Source organism: Cebus imitator, unplaced genomic scaffold (genome assembly GCF_001604975.1).
Source record: "Cebus imitator isolate Cc_AM_T3 unplaced genomic scaffold, Cebus_imitator-1.0 Scaffold21, whole genome shotgun sequence".
Taxonomy (NCBI): domain Eukaryota; kingdom Metazoa; phylum Chordata; class Mammalia; order Primates; family Cebidae; genus Cebus; species Cebus imitator.
This window is the reverse complement of record NW_016107336.1, coordinates 7,867,249-7,894,181: the sequence shown is the minus strand read 5'-3', so window position 1 is coordinate 7,894,181 and position 26,933 is coordinate 7,867,249. Positions and strand designations below refer to the sequence as shown.

At 45.7% G+C, this 26,933-nt stretch overlaps 1 protein-coding gene across 1 annotated transcript in view; it reads right to left on the bottom strand.

Annotated features, from left to right (window-relative positions):
• The window catches only part of GPD1L (glycerol-3-phosphate dehydrogenase 1 like), a 58,100-nt gene extending 32,443 nt beyond the window's left edge, over window positions 1-25,657 (bottom strand). Inside the window, exons 1-2 of the mRNA XM_017521677.1 lie at window positions 25,408-25,657; window positions 5,478-5,655 (exon numbers count right to left, since the gene is read on the bottom strand). Coding sequence (XP_017377166.1) covers window positions 5,478-5,655; window positions 25,408-25,454 — 225 coding nt within the window. The 5' untranslated portion in view covers window positions 25,455-25,657. The remainder of the gene's footprint in view (window positions 1-5,477; window positions 5,656-25,407) is intronic.
• Between the last annotated feature and the right edge of the window lie 1,276 nt (window positions 25,658-26,933).

Below are 26,933 nucleotides of genomic sequence, written 5' to 3'. Positions count from 1 at the left end.
TCTGTATGAATCTGCATGCTGAAACAATTCTGGTACCTAACAAGAATGGCGTGGTTAACAATGGTCCAGGTGCTGTGGGTGCGCAAAGCATCATGACCAAGCTCTACTGCCAGTCAGCTAACCAGACGTCGCGGCAACTCACCTACATTCTCTGGGTGATGTGCACTCCGATTCAACACAACACCAGGAGTAAAACACACAGCAGTGTGGTACCTGGGGTGTATCAGAGGCTTAACATTGGAATCCCCCTCTGTTCTTCTCATCTCACTTTCAGCCAAGAGCTTAGGTGAAATTCACATACTTGGCTCTACATGCAGAAACATGACCCTCAGACAGAGGACCTTATCTGATGATGCTTATGTAAACATGCCACTGTTGGTAAGTAAGGCTGCTTCTGGAAAAACAGCTATCCACCGCCTGTATTCCCCGGTACACCACCAATAACATCAATTTATTATGTACACCCATGATTCCCAAAGCATGGCTCCTGAACCAGCCGCATCCCCACTACCTGGGAACTTATGAGAAATGCACATACAGGGACCTCGCCTGAAACCTGCTGAATCAGAAACTATAGGAGTGGGCCCACATATCCCTGGGAAGCTCTTCCAGTGATCTGAAGAACACTAAAATTTGAAGATCACCGGGAAAACTACTCATCTAATGAAATCAGAGTTAAACCCAGGGAGGAGTTAACACTGAGGCTTCCCACTGAACTAATATTTCAATTTTAAGAAGGCTTTCAGCAAAAATTAGTAGATATTACCCCACCCGTAGTACCCAAATGTAAATGCTTTATTTTTAAAAAGTCTTGCCCTAACCTTATTTCCCATGTGATACCACCTAAAGCCCTGAAACAAAACTCTTCATCCTGGTTTGTTCCTCCTCATCACTTCTACTATCCTTGGCATTTATTCAGACCACAGATAATGCCTGGCATTATTTTTGAGGGGACATTAGTGAATACAGACCTATGCAAGAAACTATAATCAAAGACTTAGCGGGAGAGTCAAAAGGTAAACACTGGACTTCATCATTAAAAACATCTGTGCTTCAAAGGATACCATAAAGCAAGTAAAAAGAAAATCCACAGAACATGAGGAAACACTTGTGGAGAAAGGAGACCTGTATTTAGACTATATAAAGAATTTGTATAACTCAATAATAAAAAGACAATCCATTTTTTAAATGGACAAAGGATTTAAATACACATTTCTCCAAAGATATACAAATGACAATAAGCACAAGATGCTCAAGTGGTTAGCCATCAGGCAATTGAAAAGCAAACCATGAATTAGATTCCCACTAGGATTAAAAAGTCAGATAACAGCAAGGGCTGGTGAAGAAAAGGGAACCTTTACACACTATGGATAGGAATGCAAAATAGTATAGTCACTTTGTAAAACAGTCTGGCAGTTCCTCAGAAATTATATCTGGCTGGGACGGTGGCTCACACCTATAATCCCAGCACTTTGGGAGGCCAAGGCGGATGGATCACCTGAGGTCAGGAGTTTAAGACCAACCTGGCCAACATGGTGAAACCCCATCTCTGCTAAAAATTCAAAATTCGCCGGTGGCATGCACCTGTAGCCCCAGCTACCCTCGAGGCTGAGGCAGGAGAATCGCTGGAACCCAGGAGGTGGAGATTGCAGTGAGCCGAGATTACACCATTGCATTCCAGCCTGAGCAACAGAGCAAGACTCCGTCTCAAAAAAAAAAAAAAAAGGTATATCCACTCATAGGTATACACATGAAATAACTGAAAACATAAGTTCACACAAAATGTTGTATATAAAGGTTCACATTGTACATAAAGGTATTATGCATAATACCCAAAGAGTGGAAGCAACTCAAATGACCGTACACCTATGAATGGGTAAAGAAAATGTGGGACATCCATCCAACAGGATAGTATTAGTATCCAGCCATAAAAAGGAACGAATATGTGCTACAACGTGGATGAAGCCTGACAACATTATGTGGAGTGGAAGAAGCCAGTCACAGAAGACCAGAAATTTAAGATGCAATTTATATGAACTATTGGGAATAGGTAAATCTATAGAGACAGCAGGTAGGTTAGTGGTTATGTAGATCTGCAGGACAATTGGGGAAAACAGGAGGTGACTACGAAAGAGTACAAGATTTCAAGGTAATGAAAATGTGTTGAGATTAGTACTACAGTGATGGCTGCACGGCTATGTAAATATATTTAAAAAGCCACTGAGTTGTACGGTCTGTGCATTGTATCTCCGTGAAGCTGTTTTTTAAAAGCGGGCAGAAGATGAGAGGCAATGGCAGCTGTATTTCACGGAGGCGCTGGAATCTAAATCCTGGTGTCACACCAGGCTGGCTGAAGCTGGAACAGGAAGTAAAACAGCCCTCTACCTCAATAAGCTCCAAACACAGACTCTGGAAATAGAGCTAGAAAACAGGATCAACAATCAATTTTGCAATTATAGAAAATAATGAGCATTTTTTATTTTTGAGATGGAGTCTTGCTGTTGCCCAGGCTGGAGTGCAGTGGCACAATCTTAGCTCACTGCAACCTCTGTCTCCTGGGTTCAGCAATTCTGCCACAGCCTCCCGAGTATAGCTGGGACTACAGATGCGTGCCACCATGCCCGGCTAATTTTTGTATTTTCAATAGAGATGAGGTTTTGCCATGTTGGCCAGGCTGGTCTTGAACTCCTGACCTCAAATGAGCCTCCCGCCTCAGCCTACCAAAGTGCTGGGATTACAGGTGTGAACCACTGCACCCAGACTACAGAAAATTATGAGCATTCTTTTTATTCAGATCTAAAGGGAAACTGCAAACTCAGATGGGCTCAGCTTTTAGTGAGCAGGCAATGACATGGTGAAGTCACTGTAACAGAAGGCTTCTATGTGGGAAGGGCCACATGATGACAGTGGACCTGGGAAAGGGTCAGATGGGCAGCAGTTTGGGGGCCTCACGCTGAAAAGGCTCAGTCTGAAGTCAGCACAACAACTGACAGCATAAACAGTGAGCTGGTGTTGATGGAAACTCAACAAACCTCTCCTGCTTAAACTGGAAAGAAAAACAATAATTAAAAACTGGCCTTTTAGGTGGTTACCTGAGGATGAAGGGTGAGGGACTGGGGACATGTTGGTCAAAAATTCCACTTAAACAGGAGGAATAAGTTAGAGAGCTCTAATAGACATCAGCAGGGTTCTGGGAGTGAATTCTTCCTCCCTTCTCTCCTGCCTCTGTCCACACCCAGTGATCAGGGCTGGGTGGTGGAGTCAGTCGTGTGGGGGCCAGGCTCTCTGGACTGCTCTATGTCGATTCCTTCCCTCCCACTCTCCCTGTTCACAGCACAGGCTCCAGCTTCACAGAACAACGCAGCAGATTCACTTCCCCCAACATTCCTCCGGTATTCACCATAGGAGAAGCACTGTGCTAGGGACCGTGGGTGAAGGAAGAACCAGAAGGCAAGGTCACACACTGGAGGCAGGTGGAGGCAGACAGACAGGTACACAAGGGACTGGAGCCAGGCATCATGGGAGGAATTTAACAATGAGGCATGTAGTTTACCAAAGGGAAGGGGCAACCAATTCTGATAAAAATGAGAAAGGTAAAGCTTAAAAGAATGATCTGCGCCAAGAACAGATTAGAGATGACCCCAGAGGCCTTTCCATTTTGGTGGAAACAGCTGCCTCTCTTATTCTCTCCAGCAGATATTTAGACAACTTAACTTCTAAGCTCACAACTCTAAACGTTCTTCCGCCCCCACTAACTGTACCAAGAATAACTGTAGGGAAATGCTGGCTCACTCAAGTCCAGAGGAGAAAGTCATCCTTGTCTGGAAGGCAACAGATTCAGCATGCTCAGGGATGAGTCCACCAGGAATCAGTCTGAAACATCACCCTTAGCTGTGTGATCCTGGACAAGTTCATTAGCCTCTCTGAGTCTTGGTTTCCTCCACTATGTAATCAAAATCATCATTCTAATAGGAAAACCAGTAGTATCAACCTAAGAGGGTTATTGAGAAGATTAAATGAGACTGTATGTGTTGCTTAGCACAGTGCTTGACGCTAACGAACACTGTAACTAAAACTTCCCCACATTTATTGATTTAGAGATCGGACTCCCCTGCTCAGTTCCTTGAGGAAAGCAACACTGTCTTATTCCTCTTTCTGTCCCCAGCACTCAACACTGTGCTTTGCATGAACAGTGCATGCTCATAAGGTTTGGTGAGTGAACATATGCAGCAAAGGGTATTTCATTAACAAAGGAGATAAGCTTCCTGGGTTAACCATAGGAATCAGACAGCCACAACTGTCTGGTTTTCAAAGAGATTATAATAGAAAGCCACAAAGGGGTGAATCTGATAACAGAAAAAGTTCATAAATTCCACTCAGACAGGCAGCAGGGAACACCCTTTTCACTCCCCAAGCTCATTTCTTTCTTCCCCCGCAAGTCAATAGAAGGAGGTCAGGCAATAACCTGTATTTTTCTCTCCCAGACCTACTAAGCTTGAATTTAAACTGTCAGTCTTACATTTTCCCATTTTCTTCTATCTCCTTCTGTAATTTAGGCCTTGACCCTGATTTTAATTACAGACCAGTGCCTTAGCCGTCCTAGCGAGCTGAGCTCATGTACTTAAGAAAGGGTACATAAGGAGCTACCTGGGGAGCATGAACAGCCTACGGCAAGTTTGTTAGCTCCAGACCTGGCTGGCACTTCGAATGCCCAGGAGGAAGCCTGTTATGGGCTGTACCTCAGAATGTGGCTATATCTGGAAATGGTGTCTTTAAACAGGTAATTAACTTAATATGTCATTGGGGTGGGTCTTTATCCAATACGACTGCATCTTTATAAGAGGAGATTATGACAGAGACAGGATCACAGGGAAGACCATATGAAAACACAGAAATCTTCTCTACCTTAATTTACATCTAAGCGAAGGTGGTCTAAATTACACAGGGGACTTTCCCTTGCTGATATTTTGCCTTGTGCCATTTCGCTAGATGACATTCTGCTCATGTCCAAATGTATGAGTCTCTTTGAATATGGTAAACCTCTGAGATTAGCAGGGAGAACTTTTTAAGCAGGGGGTGTGGGGGGTGCGTGTGGGCCGACACTGCTATCCTCGTTAGAGGTTAAAAGAAAAAAAAGAAAGAAAGAAAATACAGAAATCTATCTACAAGCCAAGGAGAGAGGCCTCCGAAGAAATCAACCCTATCAACACCTTGATCTCACACTCAAAACCTCCAGAATTATAAAAGATAAATTTCTGTTGTTTAAGGCACCCATTGCGGCACTTTGTTAAGGCATCCTTAGCAAATTAATAAGAAAACCATTTTCAGAGTCAGGAAAACCAAACCTAACCAACCAATTGGTAGTGGAAAGGAACTGGGGAAAGGGAAGCAGCTTTCCCAGGTCCAAGTCCCAGGTGCTGCTCAGCCAAGCATAACTTGCAGAATGAACCAATGTACATTTCACCCCAAAGTCTTACCACATTTTCTGGCAGCTTGTGTCCAGGAAGATATTTTACATTTTCGTGGTCATTATTTATGATGTCTGTCAGTTTTCTGCCGTTAACTGTTTCTTCAAAGACCCACATCTTGACTGTGGAGGCAAACTTCTGAAGTTTCTTGACATTATTACCAATTATTTTTGCAACAGCTGAACCCCTACAAAAGAAACCGTGGAAAAGAAAAAAGTCCAGTCACTTGGGCAGAGGAGAAAAAGCATGTGATTAAAATTCAGAAGACTTGTGTTTTGATTCTGATTCAACCACTGAGCTTACTCCTGATGTGATGTGTATCAGCCCCAAGCCATTTCAAACAGTTGTTTTCACATGGAGTACCACCGCCTGTGACTGGGCAAGTGCCAGAATTTGGTATAAGGTCAAAAAGCACTACCCCTGGAAACTTGCAAGAATCAACCTATCGACAGCGTCATAGGCAGAAGAGAAATCTACCAGAAAGCATGAAAATGACCCTAGAAGGTCTTCAAAGGACATTGAGATGTAGCTATGGTAAAATAAACTGTGTCTTAATGAACTGCAACAGGTGCAAGGCAGAATCACAAAGGAAAGACAAGAACCTGAATGGATGCCAGGAGAGGAGAAAAGGGAGAGCACAGGGCCCAGTTGCTGAGTAGTTTACACTCCCTCCTCCCCGCAACCAAGCTGGCCTCTGGCCCCCAAGCTCCTTTTCTCTGCATCTCTATTCAGCAAACATGCTCTAGTGACGGCTCAGTCTCCCACAGGCTTTCCTACAAGGGACGAGAATGACCCTGACTTGTTAATATCAGTCCTCCCGACAGCAGTGCGGGTCTGCCTGTGGTCCCTGCAGCAGAGGAGGTCGGACCAGGCACCTGTGTCCATCTCACAGGAGCCGCTGATGGAGCCAGGGTGGGCACTTGATCTTAGCTGAGCCTCTCAGCTTCCCCCTCTGGACTTTCAACTGAGAAAAAGCTTGTTTCTTAGACGACTTCCTGGTGTGAGGAGCAAATGAGAGAATGCAGTAAAGAGCATCTTGCAAATTCAAGTGTTAGCACATTTGCGACTTTTTCTCACAATTATTCTCAAGACAGTTTGATGAGATGGAGCAGCAGGTGGTAACGAAAGGAACAGAACATGTTGGAGACATTTATCTTCATCCCCTGATGAATCTGTTATTCTAACCCAATGGTTCATCTCAGCATATAAACCTATATGCTCTAACAACCACAAAAATTCAAATAATTCCAACAGATTCTAACATATTCTTGCCGTCCTTTTCCTGAGATAGAATGGATAAACTAAATAAATGGTTCTCAACTTTGGCTGCACACGAGTTACCTGGGAAATTTAAAAATCCTGAATCCCAGACCACACCCCAGGCCAATGAAACTGGCACTCCTGCGGTGGGAGCAGGCATCTGTATTTTTTAAAGCTCCCGGTGACTTGATGTGCAGCCAGGGCTGAGAGCCACTGCTCTGCGCAATGATTAGAATTCTAGAACCCTCCTCCCTCACAAAAGAAGAGCTGTGGATATCAAGGCTATGCAGCTGTACCTGTGCAATTCTTATTCTATGCCAGCAGGACACGTTATTAGATAAATACCCATTAATCCAATTCTCCTACTGACACTTTGTAGAAAGGAGGCCAGGAATCTCCCACCATCACTACCACCTCTATTCTAATCTTGGAAACAGCTGCTCACGTACTCACAGGGAGATAAAGGCTGTGGTTCACAGTGTTCCCTGGCATCAAGTGACTTTCACAAGGTCATTGAGAACAAGTGTGGTTTTGGGGGACTGAGCATCAAGTGACAGTGGGCTGGGAGACATCAGGAATCTAAGTCTGGTAAACCAAGTGGAAAAACAAACCAGAACCAGGAATCCCTCCCCATGATTATTGGAATACACTTGCTTTCCCCTTTACAGCTGCCTTTTGGGGAAGCCATACATTTGCAACCAGAGGCAAACCTGTAGTATCTGCTGCAATGAGTTGGGAATATTTATTTATTTATTTATTTAAACAGGATCTCACTCTGTCACCCAGGCTGGAGTGCAGTGGCACGATCACAACTCACTGCAGCCTCGAGGCCCCACCCCCACCTCAGGTGCTTCTTCCACCTCATCCTCCTGAGTAGCTGGGACTGCAGGCACATGCCACCACAGCTGGCTAGCATTAGGAAAATTTAGGCAAACATCGGGACTGTTAAGAACTAGGCCCTCCAGACCATGTCCGTATGTCCTGTGGGATTCAATGGGGCTTAAAGTGACAGGATAAAAATTAATAAGGGAAATTCCAGTTATTTTACTCTTGAGGGGTCAAGACCTCATTCTGCCTCATTCCAGGTTTCACCAATACATTCCATTCACCCATTTATCTCAGTCATCAAATATTTACTGAACACCTACTGTGCATAATGCATTGGGCCAGGTGCTGGTGATACAGCAGGGGAAAGGCAATGTGTTCTTTGCTCTCAAAAGCTCACCGCCCACTCAGAGAGATGAACAGCTAGAAGACATTCCCGATGCTGTGTGTAAGAGGTGGAGGAAAGCAGAAGCAGCTGTGGTTAGAAGGGTACACTGCAGTGGACCGCAACACAGAGGACTCACCTGCAATCCATGTGATCCGTGACAGGTCTCCCAGCCTCAACCTTCTATTGAGAGAATCATAACAGACAGCCCCACCCAGGGTGCAGGGAGAAGACACGGGGATGGTGCTCAGGAAGACCAAACCCCCGCTGAGAAGCAAAGCAGGCTTCGCAAATCAGGGCTGAGAAGAGCAGACGCAACAGTGCTTTCCACCCAGTACTCAGCTAACTGTAGACACATGAGTGAGCCCGACCAGGCCAAGAACCACCCAACTGACCCACAGACTCATAAGCAATCATAAATGCTTGTTATTTTAAGCAGCTGAGTCTAGGGGAAAGTGGGCTGCTGATAGATGCATCAATACAGCATCTTTGACACAACTAGAGGTAACTCCAAGTAATTCTTGGCCAAGCTGCTGGATTTGCCACCCAGGGATTGGCAATGTGGTGTGTGGGACTGGGGCCTGGGGTAGGTGTTCAGTGTTGAAGGAAGGACTGTGGAATTAAGTTCACAGATGGAGAGGAACAAAACAACCCTAGTACCTTACGGCCTAGTTTTGTTCTCTCTATATAATTTATACGACAATTTTTGTTTGGTAAGGGTGACAGGGAGTCAAGAGGAGGAGGACCAGGCCTTAAAACACTATATTTCATTTTGTTTTAACCACTTTAGTATACTCTGTTTGTTTGTTTGAGACAGGGTCCTGCTCTGTCCCCCAGACTGGAGTGCACTGGTGCAATCACCACTCACTGTAGCCTTGACCTCCCAGGCTCAAGGGAATTGTCCTTCCTTGGCCTCTTGAGCAGCTGAACTACAGGTGTGTGCCACCACGCCTAGCTAATTAAAAAAAAAAAATTTGTAAGGCCAGGCGCGGTGGCTCACGCCTGTAATCCCAGCACTTTGGGAGGCCGAGGCGGGTGGATCACGAGGTCAAGAGATCGAGACCATCCTGGTCAACATGGTGAAACCCCGTCTCTACTAAAACTACAAAAAATCAGCTGGGCATGGTGGCGCGTGCCTGTAATCCCAGCTACTCAGGAGGCTGAGGCAGGAGAATTGCCTGAACCTAGGAGGTGGAGGTTGCGGTGAGCCAAGATCGCGCCATTGCACTCCAGCCTGGGTAACAAGAGCGAAACTCCGTCTCCAAAAAAAAAAAAAAAAAATTTGTAGAGACAGAATCCATGTTGCCCAGGCCAGTCTGGAACTCCTGGGCTCAAGCAATCCTCCCACCTCAGCCTCCCAAAGTGCTAGGATTGCAGGCATGAGTCACTGCGCCCGGCCCAATCTCCAGGCTGAACTCAACATTTTCTCTGTTGTCCACTTCTTTCTGTGTAGTTTTTTAAAAACTCAAAAAGTATAAACCTCACCCAAAACACCTTTGTGCTTCTGGAATAGTACCAGACGCATTTGTCCCAAGTGTTACCTCTTCTGGCCAATGTGAAGGAGCAGCTTCATTTTTCTCGTCGATCAAAGAGAGCAAGAAAAGTGTTTTGGAGGAGCCGGAGGGTTTTGAAGGGACCAGAGTCTACTTATAAGTGACATACCCTGTTCTGAAGAAATGTGACTGGCCAGCAGAAGGCCAGCCCAAAAACATGCACAGATACATTAGAACTGAGCTTAAAATAAAAGTCCTGACTACAGTCCACAAAGGTGGTTTGCATGTGAACAGGTCATAGCCGGGGTCCTGCGGCCACGCTGCTGGCACTCTCCGTGTCTCAGCTGGTTCTGTGACACTACACAAGCATAGGCACAGGTCTCTCTCTGTCTCTCTGTCTCGCTCTCTCTTTCTCCCGCATATCTATGTCTGTCTACCTGCTTACCTATTTTTCACCTGCTGCATAGCTATCTGTCTATCTGTCTGTCTTTCAACTCCTGCATTTTGAGAATCTAGGGCACAGGCCTCCACATGGCTGGGTCAAGGGCATGAGCAGCCACCTCCACACCTGGCTCAGCTCATCCATCTACAAAAGGATGGCAGGTAAAGTTCCTTGCATGTCTATGATCAAATCCAGTGCTTCCCAAAGTGAGAAGTGGGTACCAGGGGTACACATGAAAGCAAATGACACTGAATCACGCATGCCCTTTTCAGCTCTCATGGTCCTGAGCGAGTGCAGAATGTCTCACTGCAGTGCCATTAAGTGGCTACCATCTCTCCGGCATGTGCTAATTTCCCTTCTTCACAAACTATGAAGAGGCCTCAGACTCTGAGCCTTGGCAGGTAGTAATATCTGGCAAGAATTTTATAACACTGTCTTGTTTTCGTTCTACTGGGTTTTGTTGTTGTTACCTTCTACTTGTGATATTTACTATAGTGATATGAAGTTGTCTTTTAAAGTAAACATTTAGGCTGGACGGAGTGGCTTCCACCTGTAATCTCAGCACATTGGGAAGCTGAGAAGGGAGCATTTCTGGAGCCCAAGAGTTTGAGACCAGCTTGGGGAACACAGTGAGATCCTGTCTCTACAAAAACTAAAAAATTAGCTGGGCATGTGGCTGTACCTGTAGTCCTAGTTACTCAGGAGGCTGAAGCGACAGGATTGGTTGGGCTCAGGAGGTCAGGCCTGCACTGAGCCATGATCATGCCACCGCATTTCAGCCTGGGTGGCGGCGCACAACCCTGTCTCCAAAAAATAAATAAATAAGCTTTTGAAGAAAGAATAGCAAACAAATAATAACACAGATATGAAGCAGATAGAGCCAAAGCCGTAAGGGTGCTGCCTGTGTGATGCATTTAACCCTACTCAAGCTCTTCATCTTGCAGATTAAGGCGCATGAGACTCAGTCATGTTCACCTCGCATCCTACAACCAGGTATGGTCCCCGGGTGGGTCTTACCTGGGGAGGAGGTTGAGGAGCCTTCCAGGCAGAAGGCAGGCCCCCGGAGCAAATGTCAATAACTAGCTAAGGCAGAACTTGGAGGACTTGGGTCTACTGATGGCCAGTCCTAGGTCTTTACATAGATATATAAAATTCCATTACCCATGAAATCATGAATTATCTTAAGTCTTAGGCCTTAAAATATACACTAATTCACAACTCCTGTAATGCCATGCAAATGAAATTTAAAAGGAACTTGAGTAGATGGTACTTGATATAAGATCTCATTTAATCTTTATTACAGCTCACAAGAGAGGTGCACATTATTCCCACTTTACAGATGATGAAATTGAGGCCCAAAGAGCATAAATGAATTACCTAAGTCATGCTTCCATCTACAGTCAGCAGTTCAAACCTAAGAGTGCCCCAAAGCCTGCACTTCCTGCTAATTTATATTTGCCCTGGTGTAGGTTACAATCTTTTATTGGAAATATTTATTGAGCACCCATTAATTTCAGACACCATGCTGGCTGCAGGGGATACAAGGGAAGAAAAGCAGACAAGTCCCCATCCTCATGGAGCTTGGAGAGTGGTAAACGGAGACTGATGTTGCAGCAAGCACACAAAATAAGTCTGTACCACAGCGACCAAAGTGGTCAAACAGGCAACACAGCGACACCTAGCGATGATGTCAGGGAACGCTGGGAGAAAGCGTAGCCAGGGCGGAGCTCTGAGGCTTAGTGGGCCTTACCTGGGGAGGAGACTGGGTACCTTCCAGGCAGCAGGAAGGCCCCTGGGGCAAAGCTCTGTCACAGCAGGTGGCAGGCTGTGATCAACAGTAGGCACAGATTTTATCTAGAACCAACATGTCCAGGGAGGAGGGAAAAGGAGGGAGAGGAGAGAGGTAAAGGGAAGGAGAGAAGAGGAGACAGTGCAAGAGAAGTGGAGAGGATCAGGGAGACCAAGGGATGAGAGAGAGAGGAGGGAGGGAAGGTGGAGAAGACGGCATGGTGGGGGCAAGAGGCAAGGAAGGGACAGGGTGGGCAAAAACAGCACTGATTTGGTGCCTATCAGGTGTCGGGCACTATTTCAAATACCTTACCCATATTATCCCTTTTAAGCCTTCTGCTCTACCGTCCCAACTTGGCAATGCCCTCCCCCCGCCCCACCGCCCCCACCTAACCCTTTGGCATGCACTCTGTCCACAGCCTTCTCACCTCTAGTATTTAATTAGGCTGGGAATGTACTACTTCAGCCAAGGAATGGCCACCTGTTTTTAAAAAAAATAAAAATTTCAGGACCCCTAAATTTATTATGCTGAGGGGGAAGTTAAGCCTTGGAGACTGGATTATGTATAAATTGCATGCTTGCAATTCTGCTTCACTCTCTTCCCCTCTGTTCTCGACTTCCTCATCGTAAATGTCGCTTCTAATCACTGATCTTTGTTGTAGATTAACTGCCTCCTTTGTTGTCTGTACCTAACTCAGACCAGAGAGCGTCAGTCCAAGACCCAATGATGGTTAGTGACATCTGCAGTGTGGAATGTTAAATATACCTCCCCCATCATTCCAAAAGACCACCTCAACTAATCAGATCATTGTAATCACGCTTTAAGCCTTACAGAGAAGCATGCTGAAATCCTGTTAAACTTCCCTGAACTTTGTCTGTCTGAACAATCTCAAATTTCTACACTTGGCAATACTGACTTCTGTTTTTGGAATCTGTGCTTTCTGGGCAGGCTCACTTTCAACCTTTGCACTTAATCAAACTTTCTTTAAACTAGATTCTGACCTTTTTGATTATTTTAGGTTGACATTACCAAGTTGGACCTAAACGTGACAGAATGTCTTTGAGGCCAGAAAGGACCCTACAGTCCATCCTTCTTGTTACCATGAGGAAGCTGAGGTCCAGGAAGCACTGTGAGCTGGATTCTCCACATTCCATGCCCCCATCTCTTCCAGAGCTGCCCCGGGCTGGTTCTGTGGGCAAGAGCGTGGTCCTTCATGGTTTAAACAACATGTACTTTTTCACTCATAAAAGCAATACATGAAAAAATAATTATGAATAATCTCGCCACCCAGGGAGAACCACTGTTAACATTTTATGTAATTCTTTGCTGTCAAAGGGCTTTTAAAGAACAATCAAATGCCAGAGTATTAGATGCAAATGTAAAAATGAAGTATTTTAAAAATACATTCAACTTAGTGAATGTTTATTTCATCTCTACATAGGGAAGCTTTCTAAACTTAAAATCAAAGAAAGAAGCCACAAAGGAAAAAAGATCAATATGAACAATTTCACTTAAAAGGGAAAGCCTGAAAAGGCTTTCTATCAAAATTCAGACTCCACAGGAAATTGCTTATGATAGAATGTCACATTTAACACAAAACAGGTTGCAAAATTGTACATACCATATGATTGCAAGTGTGCAATTAATAAACAATGCCACCTCAGATCCACTTAGATGGCTACTATCAAAAACACAGAAAATAATGAGTGTCGATAGGATGCAGAGAAATCAGGACCCTTGTTATACTATTGGTAGAATTGTAAAATACCGCAGCCACTGTGGAAAACCAAATGCAGTTCCTCAAAAAATTAAAAATAGAGGTAACATGATCAAGCAATTCTGTTTCTGGGTAAATACCCAAATAATTGAAAGCGGAGTCTCAAAGAGGTATTTGTACACCCATGTTCACAGCAGCACTATTCACAACTGTCAAAAGGTAGAAGCAACCAAAGTGTCCATCAGCTGATGGACACAAGCAAAATGTGGTCTATACACACAATGGGATATTATCCAGCCTTAAAAAAGAAATTCTAACACGTGTTACAACATGGATGAAGCTTGAGGACACTATGCTAATTGAAATAAGCCAGACACAGAAGGATAAATAATGTAGAATTCTGCTTACATGAAGTACCTAGAGTAGTCAAATTCATAGAGACAGAAAGCAGAAAGTGTGATTTCCAGGGGCTGGGGAAAGAGTGGATTGAGGAACTGTTGCTTAATGAATACAGAGTTTCAGATTTGCGAGATGAATTCTGGAGATCCAATTCTTTTCAACATTTTCACGGCTTTCAATACAAACAAGGTGAATACTCTAAACTCTACTACACTGTATGCTTAAAAAATGGTTAAGACGGTAAATTTTACATTACGTGTGTTTTGTCACAATTAAAAAAAACACAAACACCTTTAAAAATGATTGCAAGAAAACACAGAAGAACTAGCATAAGACCCAGCCTATGGTCAGATCCTATTAAAAGTGTAGTTTGTGGACCAGCAGTGAAAACGTCCCTGGTAACTTGTTGGAAATGCTGAACCTCAGGCCCCACCCCAGACCTGCTGAATCAGGATCTGCTCTGTAACACAATCCCCAAGAGATTCACATGCATGTTGAAATTCGCGTGTTGATATAGTAGATGCACAAGAAACATTTGTTGCATGAATACATCACATTCTTGTTGGTAAGGTTACAAGCAAATGTTATCATGTTCTTCATACTTGCCTATCTTTTCCAAATTTTCCCAAACAGACATGTATTATTTGGTTTTTTTATTCTGATTATAAATCATTCCCATTTAGATATTTTAACAGACCCCAAATCCAAAGCAGACAAGTTTCTGCAAGTCCCAAGGCCTGTTAGCCAACCAGAAAATAGAAACTATGGAGGTAACTGAAATCCACAGATGTCCCTGCAGTCTCATTTTAGTCAATACTTATTTCAATATGTTTTCAGAGCAGCCAGGTATGAGCAGTTTGGGACAGACCACACCTCAATTAGCCTGTGGTAAAACGGCTATCCATGACCGGGCCAGCCGTGCTATCAACCCCACATACCCTGGGAACAATGTTCATCTGAGTGAATGGAGGAAGGGAGGAATGACCAGTGATTAATTCAGATCAGAATCAAAGACACAGGTAGCAGGAGAACCTACCTGGGCACTCAGGAGAACACCCACAGGGTCCTGGAGAACACCTCCGTCACAGTCTCAAATTGCCTTTAAAGACCACCGCTCTTAAGCAAGGATGGCAGAAAACCAAACTGTCTTTGGTGCTTCAAACAAGCATATTCTACATCCTACCCCAACCTTTTCAGATAAACGCATTCTGCAGGCCCATCTATGGATAATGGAAAGAACCACGTAGTGCACATTCTGACAGCCACGTGGCATGGGGTCTCTGTTGACACAATCACTGAAGACTGTACACCCCTGCCCTCATTCCTGGATAATGAGAACCACTGAAAATCACCTGCAAACATCCGCCAGAGTCTCAATGACGCAAAATCTCAGCTTTCAAACCTGAGCCCTACACTAGACATGCTGGGTAATCCAGAACAAACAAACCGCCTTTCTGCTCATATTTCTAGGCCCTCCACAGCTGGAATGTCACTCTCCGTCTTCTTTGCTTATTACAAAGTGAAATATGAAGTAAGAAATCATGACTAAACTATTTCTTGTGTATTGTTAGTAGTCCTGGCTTCTACCAACATATATGCAGATGGTTGAGATGAAGGCTATTCACTGCAGAACTCAGAATATCCATCAAGAGGAAACTGATTAAATGAAAGCATATCTATACCAGGCATATTATACAAGTATGAAAAATAATGAAGATGTTCTTTATGTATAGATATGGAAAGGGCTTCAAGACACAGTTAAATGAAAAAGCAAGGAGAAAATAAGGATGTAGAGCCCCGCTGCATATGTAGCTACAAAAAGTGTTTACATTTTAATTAGTTAACATTTAAATTTAGTCCCAATAACCACATTTCAAGTGGGCAGGAAGGCAGAGAACTTCAACCACTCCACTGCATAGTATCTGTGTAACTTAGAACATATTACATAACTTCTGTAAGCTCAGACTCATTATAGAGTAAGGATGATGACAATACAGTACTTCATACTGTGAGGATTAACAGGGGTAACACATAAAGTGCTTGAGGGGTCAACAGGGATAGTCCTTACTACTGAATCTAACATTTGTGCAGCTGTGGGCCAAAGCCGAGCATGAGCTGGCTATGCCAGGCAAGGCCTCACAGATGGGTTCTACTTTGGTAGAAGTAACTAGTCCAAGTTGTAGTACATTTAAATATGAGCAGCAGTAAAATTGGTAGTAGTAAATCAGTCCAAGCTAGATGCTGTCAGTCCCCACCCCAATCCCTACCCCAGCTTGCTATCATAGGTCACAGCACCCCTTCCTGCCAAAGCTACTCTCCTCCCCAGAACGCTTCTTAACACAAAACTCTAGGCAGCCACCATCAATCAACTAGAGTCAGCGCTTGAGATGAAATCTATCCGCCATCATTGCTGGTCCTGATTGTGAGGATCAGAATCATGTTACTTAAACAGAGTTCAGTTTAGCAGGTTACCATAAGATTTATTGTTTAAAATAAGATCCTTTTGAGAATGCTCTGAAATGAGACTGGGACAAGTATAAACCACAGTCCAAGTCAAATGTGAATGCATGGTCACTTAATTATATGTGATAATGCAAATTTATCCATAATAATTTCTAACATTTATATGACATTTTACAGTTGTCAAAGTATTTGCACATGCAGAATCGCAACAGACAACCCACATGGTGGAGAATCATGGAGCAGAGTCTATAAAAGGCACTTCCCATCACTAGGTGGATCTGCTCAAGAAACCCAAGTTATAAAAGTTCAACCTGGCCAGGTACAGTGGCTCACGCCTGTAATCCCGGCACTTCGGGAGGCCGAGGTGGACAGATCATAAGGTCAGGAGATCAAGACCATTCTGGCTAACATGGTGAAATTCCATCTCTACTAAAAATATAAAAAATTAGCCAGGCGTGGTGGCACGCACCTGTAGTCCCAGCTACTTGGTAGGCTGAGGCAGGAGAATCACATGAACCTGGGAGGTGGAGGTTGCAATGATCCGAGATAGCGTCACTGTACTCCAGCCTGGGTGACAGACTCCATCTCAAAAAAAAAAAAAAAAAAAAGTTCAACCTACACAAAAGGGGTCTAGATGCTTGGAGCCATTTCCATCAAGGTGAGGTAGCCACATGAATTACTGATTTCATCTTGGGAATATTTCTGTCCAGATAGCCAGTGTTAGGGCTATCAGGTTAGAGGTCTCCTCCAGGACTGGAGAAACACAAATCCTTTGGTTCTTGATTGCCTATGACCCATGAAAACCACTTCCTTTCTTCAGCGCTGGAAGAACCAGGTAGAGAAAATTCAAACGCTGAGGGTAGAGTTTTCTCAGGACATACATGTACATCCGCAGAACCACTCTGACTGTAATGATAAGAAGGAGAACCTGTTTTACTATCTAGGACAGTGTTTCTCAGACTGAAGATTATGCAGGGACAAAATAAATACAAGGAGAAAAGATCACAGTTAATCACCCACAGCAACATTTGCTACTGTGAAACATTCGTCTCGGGTTGAATATGAAGTATCCTCCATCATAATATAAAATTGTATGTCAGTTAGTTGCATGTCAAAAAATTTAAAGCCACAGATTTAGGAAACTATGAATCTCCTGAACACATGGACTAGAAAAGCATCTGGCCTGATTTGTGCTACAGCTTGAAGAGTGCCTATTAAGTTCATGAAGGTTTGCCTTCTCTTACTCTTGTTAGAGCCCAACCACCACGTGGAGAAGCCTGAGCTAGCCCGCTGAAGGATGAGAGACATGTGGGCTGGTCCCTCCTGTCATGCTGGCTGAAACCTGCCCACTGCCAGACGTGAAGGAGGTCCTCTAGGACCGAGAGTCCCAGCCAGGCTGGGCGCAGTGGCCCATGCCTGTAATCCTAGTACTTTGGGAGGCCAAGGCAGGAGGACCGCTTGAGCCCAGGTGTTCAAAATTAGCCTGGGCAACATAGTGAGACCCCACCTCTATGAAGAAATTTGAAAATTAGCCAGGCATGGTGATGTGCATCTCTTGTCCCAGCTCCTTGGAAAGCCAAGGTGGAAGGACCGCTTGAGCCTGGGAGACTGAGGCTACAATGAGCTGGGATCACACTACTGCACTCCAGCGTGGGTGACAGAGTCAGACTTTTAAAAGACAACAACAAAACAACAACGACAAAAAGGTGGGGTAAGAGTATCCAACCGACCCACCAGCCAACCACAGCCATACGAGTGAGCCCAGGCTAGATGAGCAGAAAATCTGCCAGGGCTAGTCAGCCCAAACTGCTGAACCCCAGAATCATGAGCTAATACATGATTGCTGTCTGAAGCCACTAAGCTTGCGAGTAGACTGTTAGGCAGCGAGAGATGACTGACTCAGTTTTCTTCCAACTGCGGAAGAGACTGGACCTCAAAGCAGAATACCTACAAAGTGTCACCAGCATAGCCTCACAGGAGCCCAGTTCACTTCTGGCACAATAAACTTAGTTCCTGACATCACCAAGTCGGGGAAGAGGAAAGGGGAATGAGAAGGGTGACACAGATGGTGAGGACCCCAGAAACCACTGTCCACCTGCAACCACTGAGAGACTTGGGGATGCTACTTGGCTTGCCAGAGACAAGATTTAGGAGACATGTAACTTTTCTAACCAAAGGGACATGACTTAGATTGTGAGTAGGCTCACCCAGGTGCTGTTCTGGGATTAATAGGTAAAAGTTGGAGATGAGAGATCTTTAGCTTAGATTTTTCTAAGATTTTTCTTCATATACAAAGAAGAAAAAAAAGGTAAGATTTTTCTAACAATCTGCTAATTAATTTTAAGATCAATTGCCTTGAAAATAGTAAACTATAATCGTCTGTCATATCTACAAGAGAAGGGATGACTACTTTGGTGGGAAACTGAGTAAGATGATTTTTAAGGCCTTGTTTCCATTTTATTTCTCAGAAGGGGAATATAAATTGGACTTTTGTTGGAAGGATATTCAACATTTTTATGAAAATGGTGTTTGTCCTCATGTAAAGTATACTTCACACTGAAAATGGTAAGAATTTACAGAAACATGTTCTTTGGGGTTAAAAGGATCTGGGTTTCTAGTCCACCTTATTACCTGTTGACCTAAGCAAGTTTTCTCTAAATCTCAGTCACGTCATCTAACATAGGGATGATAATAGTACTCTGCAGGCCTGTTATACTGTTTAAATAAATAACACATGTACCTGACACACAGAAAATGATCAATTATTGTACTTATCCCTCCTAAGGGAGAGACGGATGTGGAATGGAAGAATGACGGAAGAGGCGAGGGTTAAGAAATGAAAGGTTAAGATAAGAAACCAAGAGCGCTTAACTCATTCCTAGAATAGTAGTCATTCTTATATTATTATTAGTTTTTGAAGAAATGCCAAGTGGAATGGAGCAACTGCTCTGTTACATTTTAAATTATGTTTCTTTTCATTTATTTGTTTTGAGTTGGACTCTTACTCTTGTTGCCCAGGCTGGAGTGCAAAGGCACCATCTTGGCTCACTGCAACCTTTGCCTCCTGGGCTCAAGGGATTCTCCTGCCTTAGAGTCCCAAGTGGGTGGGACTACAGGTGCATGCCTTCATGCCCAGCTAATTTTTGTATATTTTGTAGAAATAGGGTCTCACTGTGTTGTCTAGGCTGGTCTCGAACTCCTAGGTTCAAGGAATCCAACTGCCTCAGCCTCCCAAAGTGTTGGGATTACAGGTATGAGCCGCTGTGCCTGGCCATGATTTTTATTTTATTTATATTTATATTTTATTAAATTTCTAAATTTTTTAAATTTAGAGACAGGGTCTTCCTATGTTTCTCAGGCTTCACTCAAACTATGGGGCTCAAATGATTCTTCCACCTCAGCCTCCCAAAGTGTTGAGAGTACAGGCACGAGCCACTGCACCCGGCCACACTCATGATTTGTACACTGAGCAGGTAGGGAGATGAAGGAAGCAGGTGATTAAATATTACTTTTAAAAAAACTGTACAAACTTTCTCATCTTAGTCCACGAGAGAACTCTGACTCTCTTCCCAGTTCACCTCCAGTCCATCCCATCAACTCGCACTCCAACTTCCAAGGCAGAAGTGTGTCAGAGCACCTGTCCTCAGGGAAGGATTATTTCTGACTATAAAGGAGCTAACTTACAGTGACTCAAATTGTCTCTGAGCTCTGTGTGTGGTGAGCATCACAACGGAAACTGAGTAGCACAGACAAAAGGGAGCCCAGGGCGGATGAACAGCCAGGATCCTGCACCCAACCAAAAAAAAAAAAAAAAAAAAAGAGTCACAGGTCCAGCTTCGTTCATCAGTGCAAAGTGGGCCAAAGCTCTCCCTGACCTTTGGTATCAGAGAAAACATCAGGCTGTGGGGTGATGTGAAAACAAGGGCAAGAGACAGGCAACTCCCAAGGATACTCCTCCAGCTGCCTATCAGCCACTCTGCTCATCTCCTGCCTTCTCTCCCATCTTCTGCCTCTCTACCCCTTGGCCAAACCCCAACCCAGTCCATTTTGTGACTTAATGACAGCTCTGATCCAGGATGATGAAACTAATAACAGCAACTGTCATTTATTGCGTGCCAGTCACCATGCACTCCCAGAATATTTCACTTAATCTTCACCATAATCCCAGACAGCAGGTAGCAATATATGACTCTTAGAAGCACTTTTCCCAAGGCCTCAGAGCTGCCAAGTGGGGGACCCAGGCAGAAACCTAGGCAGTCAGATTCTCAAGCTCTTTCTTATACCCCTGCACTACCCCGCCTCCAAAGGAAATTTAGGATGTGTTTCTGAACGTATGCTTCCTATCGCAGGTGTTTGCCTGTAAATACAGTCCTGAAGTTTTAACTCTAGAACTGTATTTTCAACTGTCTGGGTGATCTACCCAAGGTGTTGGTCAAAAGAAAGAAACTTTGGGCCAGGCGCAGTGGCTCACGCCTACCGAGTACCAGCTCTGCCAGAGAGACCCCCATCCAGGCGGCGCTGAAGAAGATGAGAAGCAGACACCCAGATAAAACAGCAAAGCGGGTCTACCCAGAGGGCCAGCAGCCTTCCGAACCGATAGCCTTGGGGCTGACAGCATTCCAGGCTGAAGGCCCCAAGCAGATTCTGATCCAGGTATTTATTCTCTCTGAACAGGTGATTAACAAACAGGTGTTCTGTATTTTCTCATAACACAAAAACATACCAAGTAGGCAGCTACTGTCCACTGACCACGGATTACAAACAAGCCAAAAGGTATTCTCCACGAGGGAGCTACAGGGGCAGGGTCAGCTATCTCAAAGAATTGTTTTATCTGGTGTATGATATTTACATTGTCCTGCCACTTTGGAATACCCCAAGTAGTTTTCTACTTGGGGGAGGCAGTCAGCTAGGTTTTCCTTGCTATCATTCTTCCTAGCAAACAATATATTCTATCATACACTCAGTATTCATCAATATTCATAAACTTAACATTTCTCAACATCTATATTCATAAACGTAACATTTCTCAACATATGCCTGTAATCCCAGCAGTTTGGGAGGCCAAGGCAGGCAGATCACTTGATGCCGGGAGTTCAAGACCAGCCTGGCCAACATAGCAAAACCCTGTCTCTACTAAAAATACAAAAATTACCCAGGGGTGGTGGTGCCTGCCTGTAATCCCAGCTACTCAGGAGGGTGAGGCATGAGAATCGCTTGAACCCAGGCGATGGAGGTTGCACTGAGCTAAGATGGCACCATTGCACTCCAGCCTGGGTGACAGAGCTGACTCTTATCTCAACAATAACAACAACAACAAAAAAGAAAGAAAATAAAAAAAAAGAAACTGTTTCATCTTTGAAGGAATCTAAAAAGCTTTTATTGTTTGTCCAAGTCAAAGTCAAAAGGCCAGGAAAAGTCATGCAGGTTGGGAAGTCCCTCCCTGCACCCGAGGCAGTGGGCAGCGCAGCAAGGCTCAGCTGAATGCATGAGGGCCCCTCCTCTGGCCTCCTCTCTCTGATCTGTATACAGAAAATGAGGTTCACCAAAGGACAGGACAAGGGCATGTTATACAACACGTTTACTTTCCTGCCCAGGTTCTTCCTGGCTGAAGCTCCCTGGCAAGCCAGCTAGATTTAATATTCTGGTAACTGTATTGCAACTGATGACAGTTTTGGGAGAGGCTCTCCATGTGACAGTTCTGGCTACCTTTTAGCTATGAGCTTATATGTGACAAATACCATTATTTACACAAGCAGGCTAAACTGCCTTAAAGTTCCAAGTATAAATATTGCTTAAGCAACTTAACATTCCTGAGGTAAGAACCAGATCTGGAAGGGTAGGTCTACCTCTTGGTGATCCATATTAAAATTGGCAAAAGGCTAAAGTTCCTTAAGAAAAAAAACATCTCATTCTCAGGAGATGTGATTAAGCAAGTCTAGTTTCAGTGTTAATTCTGACATGGGTAGTCTTTGGACCACACTTTAAAAAACAAAATTTAAGGCCGGGGTGGTGGCTCATGCATGCAATCCCAGCACTTTGGGAGGCCGAGGCAGGTGGCTCACCTGAGGTCAGGAGTTTGAGACGAGCCTGGCCAACATGGTGAAACTCCATCTCTACTAAAACTACAAATAAGATTAGCCTGGTGTGGTGGCAAGGCACCTGTAATCCTAGCTACTCAGGAGACTGAGGCAGGAGAATCACTTGAACCCAGGAGGTAGAGGTTGCAGTGAGCCAAGATGGTGTCATTGCACTCCAGCCTGGGCGACAAGAGTAAGACTCTGTCTCAAAAAAAAAAAAAAAAAAAAAAAGAAAAAGAAAAAGAAAAGAAGAGAAACACAATTTAAAATGTAACAGAGCAGTTATTCCATTCCACTTGGCATTTCCTTTGGTCTTACCTTCCACCCCTTACTGATCTTGTTCCTGAAGGTAAGTTGTTCAAGGGCAGGGACCGTGTCCAGCTGTCTGCATCTGGTTAGACCACAGTGTCTACACCGGGCAGCACTCAAACGTCTACTGACCAGAGCTGAACACCCCTCTGGGACTTCTCCATGTTATTTGCAGTTCCTGAGCTCCTGAATCCCCCTGGGGAGGTCGTGATCCTCTCTCTAGGACTGGAGTATCTCTGTACCCAAGGCAGTGGCAGAGAAGCCAACTGTTCCCATCTGATCCCACAGTTAATGAAGCCAGGCAGCCAGCCCAAACCATTTCTCAATTGCTCTGCTTCAGTGTCACTGGCCAAGTTCTTCTCCATTTCCCTGGGCTGGAGTGGGCCAAGGAAACAGTCAAGTACATCAGAATGAAGAAGCCAAGGGCAGGCAGCCAAATCCCAGCAGAGGGGGCAGGAGGTTCACTTCACTACTCTTGCTGCAGGCCCAGATCCAGCATGGCTGAGCTGTGCTACTTGTCCTGCACCTTGTAAATTAGGAAGAGGGGCTGTTATCTGTGGAATGTCACAGAATAGAAAACTAATGTTAAAAAATCATGCGCTAATTGGGTGCCTTTCAAATGGCATGGCCAGTAGGGAAGCTGGTATTGCATTCAAGCGACCTTGAGATTAAAACTGGCAAAGCCAAGCAGCAGCAAGGTACCAACTCCATCAAATGTTGTGTAGAACACTGTTGTTGACTGAAAAATGCAGCTTACAGAAAAGTAAGCAATACCCTAGTATTTGTAGGGTAGAGGGGGAAAGGAATATATGTAAGCATTCGCTTGCATAGGCTTCCTCCAGAAATGACAGAGGAAATTAATAACACTGGTTTTCCTCCAGGAGGTATTTAGGGGGAATAAATGTGGATGGGAGATGTTTCACTGTTTTTGGCACTCTTTGGGTTTTTTTGTTTTGTTTTGTTTTGTTTTGTTTTGTTTTGTTGAGATGGGGTCTTGCTCTGTTGCCAGGTTGGAGTGCAGTGGCACAATCTCAGCTCCCTGCAACCTCTGCCTCCAGGATTCAAGCGATTCTCCTCCCTCAGCCTCCTGAGTAGTTGAGATTACAGGTGGGTACCACCATGCCCAGCTAATTTTTGTATTTTTAGTAGAGACAGGGTTTTGCCATGTTGACCAGGATGGTCTTGAACTCTTGACCTTGTAATCTGCCCACCTCAGACTCCCAAAGTACTGGGATTACAGGCATGAACCATTGTGCCTGGCCTGTTGTTGTTTTTTTTTAATTTTTTATTTTGTTTTGTTCTTTTGAGACAGCGTCTCACTCCCTTCACATAAGACTAGAATGCAATGGTGGATCCGATTTTGGCTCACTGCAACCTCTGCCTCCCAGGCTTAGGTGATTCTCATGCCTTAGCCCCCCAAGTAGCTGGGACCACAGGCATGTGCCACCATGCCCGACTAATTTTTATTTTTTTGTAGAGGCGGGGTGGATGAGGCACAAGAATCAGGTGGATGAGGCACGAGATGAGGCCTCAGGTGGATGAGGCACAAGAATCGCTGGGCTCAGGAAGGTGGAGGTTACAATGAGCCAAGATCACGCCACTGCACTCCAGCCTGGGCAACTAAGTCTTAGTATTGACTTGGCATATGCCAGGCACTAGGGTAGATGCCATTCTCAAATGCTGGAGACAGATAATCAAATAAATCCTTATAATGCCATGATACAGGCCAGCAATAGAGGGATAGACAGAGACCACTGGTCTTGCTGGGATGGAAAAGTGAAGAGCCAGGTAAGGTTTCTTCCAATAAGTACTTTCTGGGCCAAGTCGTGAAAGAGCAAAACTAAGACCAACTACGCAGGACCAACTGCTGCAGCACTTCTGATGCCTGTCACACCACAGAAAAACCAATGATCGGGAGCACTGAAAGGGCATCATCGCTCTTAACTATTGTCCACCAGTCCCTCCAATGTGGCGAAAAGAGTGTACAGCAATGAAAACAGGCTTGGAAACACCAGATGCTACACTTTGCTTCCTTTCCCCTTCACACCCCCACGTCTATATTCACCCACGACGTAGGTTTGATTAAGGGTACTAGAAGAACTGACATTTCTAAAGTGCTTTACAAAATGCTCAAGTCAAATAAGGCCCCAAGGAGACCAACGCTTTGAAAACATCTTAGCAGAGAAGAATTCTCAACGCCTCAGGGGGCGCGGCCTGTTGAAACCTGGATTTTCTTCCTGATACGACGCGCCTAAGATAGTGGACCTATCAGAAGCGGGGGCGAGACGGGCGCCTTGAAGGACACAGCCTGCCCCGCCCGTGACCTGGGCAGCAAGAGCCCTTTAGCCCTCTCCGCCTCGGTTTCCTCAACACCGAAACTGCAGTAAGAATACTCGAGCCTCTTCCAATTCCTTGACCCAGGAGATCCGCCGTGGAGAACGGAGTGCGCCCTCAGGATGAGGGTGCAAAACACCCGGGCGTGGCAAGCAGGTGGCTTCGGTGCGCTCAGTAACGAGGGCGCAGACAGGTGCCCGCGTGCGCGGGCTGTCCACTTTCCGCGCTGTCCCCCGCGCGCACGCGGGCCCTGCGCCTCCCAAGCGAGTGCCCCGGTGCGGCCTCCTCGGGCGCGCGGTGTCCAGCCCCGCAGCGAGGTCGCCCACCCCGCCTCCCTGCGCGCAGCGCCCGGTGCCCACGCCGCGGCATGGGGCGCGCAGCCCTCACCGCCCGGGAGAGGCGCTTCCTGGAGGCGGAGTCCCCGCCTCCAACCCGCCGCCGCTCACCAGTTCCCCGAGCCCACGATGCACACTTTCAGGGGCGCCGCTGCCATGGCCAGGCCGAATGTAGCCGCCCGGACCGTGCTTCCCTGGCCGGCTGCCCACCTTCGCCTGCTCAGCCTTGCCCGCAGCGGCTGGGGCCGGCCCCGCCCCGTGCTCCTCTCCGCCAATGGTCGCGGCCACCCCCGCCCGGCGCCGAGGGCCACAGCTGACAGCCGGGCAGGACCTGCTCCGCCACTCCCAAGAACCACTGCGCACGCCTGGCCCTGGCCGGCCTCCCCGCCCAGCTCCGGCACCGCCCCACCCTGCCCGAGGCACGTCGGGACATGTAGTCCTCAGACCCTGGCGCTGCGCGCCCCTAGACAGCTGCTCCCGCCGCGCCACGTGCAGGCCAAGGCCACTGAGCAGCGACTCGCGCCCCTGGTTCCTGGTGGAGGCTGCACTCTATCCTCAAGGGTGGAGCAGCCCAGACCAGCTCGCCGTGGTGCCCCCTACACGCTTGTTCCCTACGCGGGAAGAGCTGCCACACTGCCATTTGGAGCAGAGAGAGGCTCCTAGGTTGACTCTCAAGCCGACCAGACTGGGGCCAAAGCTCGAAGTGCCCACCCTGGCTTGTCATCCTCTGCCTCATTTGCACAAACCAGACTCAGCCTGGCACCTCTGAACTTCTTGGTGAACTTGGATCTTCAGAGGGCTTTGGAATTTGGCTGAACAGTACCTGCATTTCAAGGATGACATCTTTTCTAGTTAGTCAAGATGGAAACTTGGCCAGGTGCGGTGGCTCTCGACTGTAATCTCAGCACTTTTGGAGGCCAAGGCAGGAAGATCGCTTGAGCCCAGGAGTTCGAGACCAGCCTGGGCAATATAATGAAATCCCTCACCTCCACACCCTCACATCCCACCCCACCCCCCACCCCTGCACAAAAAGTTTAAAAATTAGCCAAGCATGGTAGCACACACCTGTAGTCCTAGCTACTCAGGAGGCTGAGGCGGGAGAATTGCTTGTGCCAGGAGGTTGACGCTGCAGTGAGCCATGACAGGGCCACTGCACTCCAGAATGAGGGACAATGAGACCCTGTCTCAACAAAAAATAAATACATAAAAATAAAGGAAAAAAAGGTAAACAATAACAACTTGCACTAAGTGGGTGTCACCTTCGCACACTTACTTGGCAGGAATTGCCTGACCACTGTCTTTGTCCAGGGCCTGACTCACACTTGCTTATGGTTTATTTGCATTTGTGATTAACACACTGCTCTCCTCCTCCTTGACAAATAGAACCTCAGTTTGTTCATTCTGAGCATCAGTCTCTGCCAGGCACTGTGCTAGACACTGTCAGAGTAGGACAAAGGGGTTCTCAAACTCTGCTGCATATTAGAGTCACCAGGGCTTTAAAAAAATCCCCATGCCCAGGCTCCATTGCAGACCAGTTACATCAGAATGTCCCAGCATGGCATGCAGGCATCAGAATATTTATTTATTTATATTTTTTGAGACAGTCTCGCTCTGTTGCTCAGGCTGGAGTGGAATTT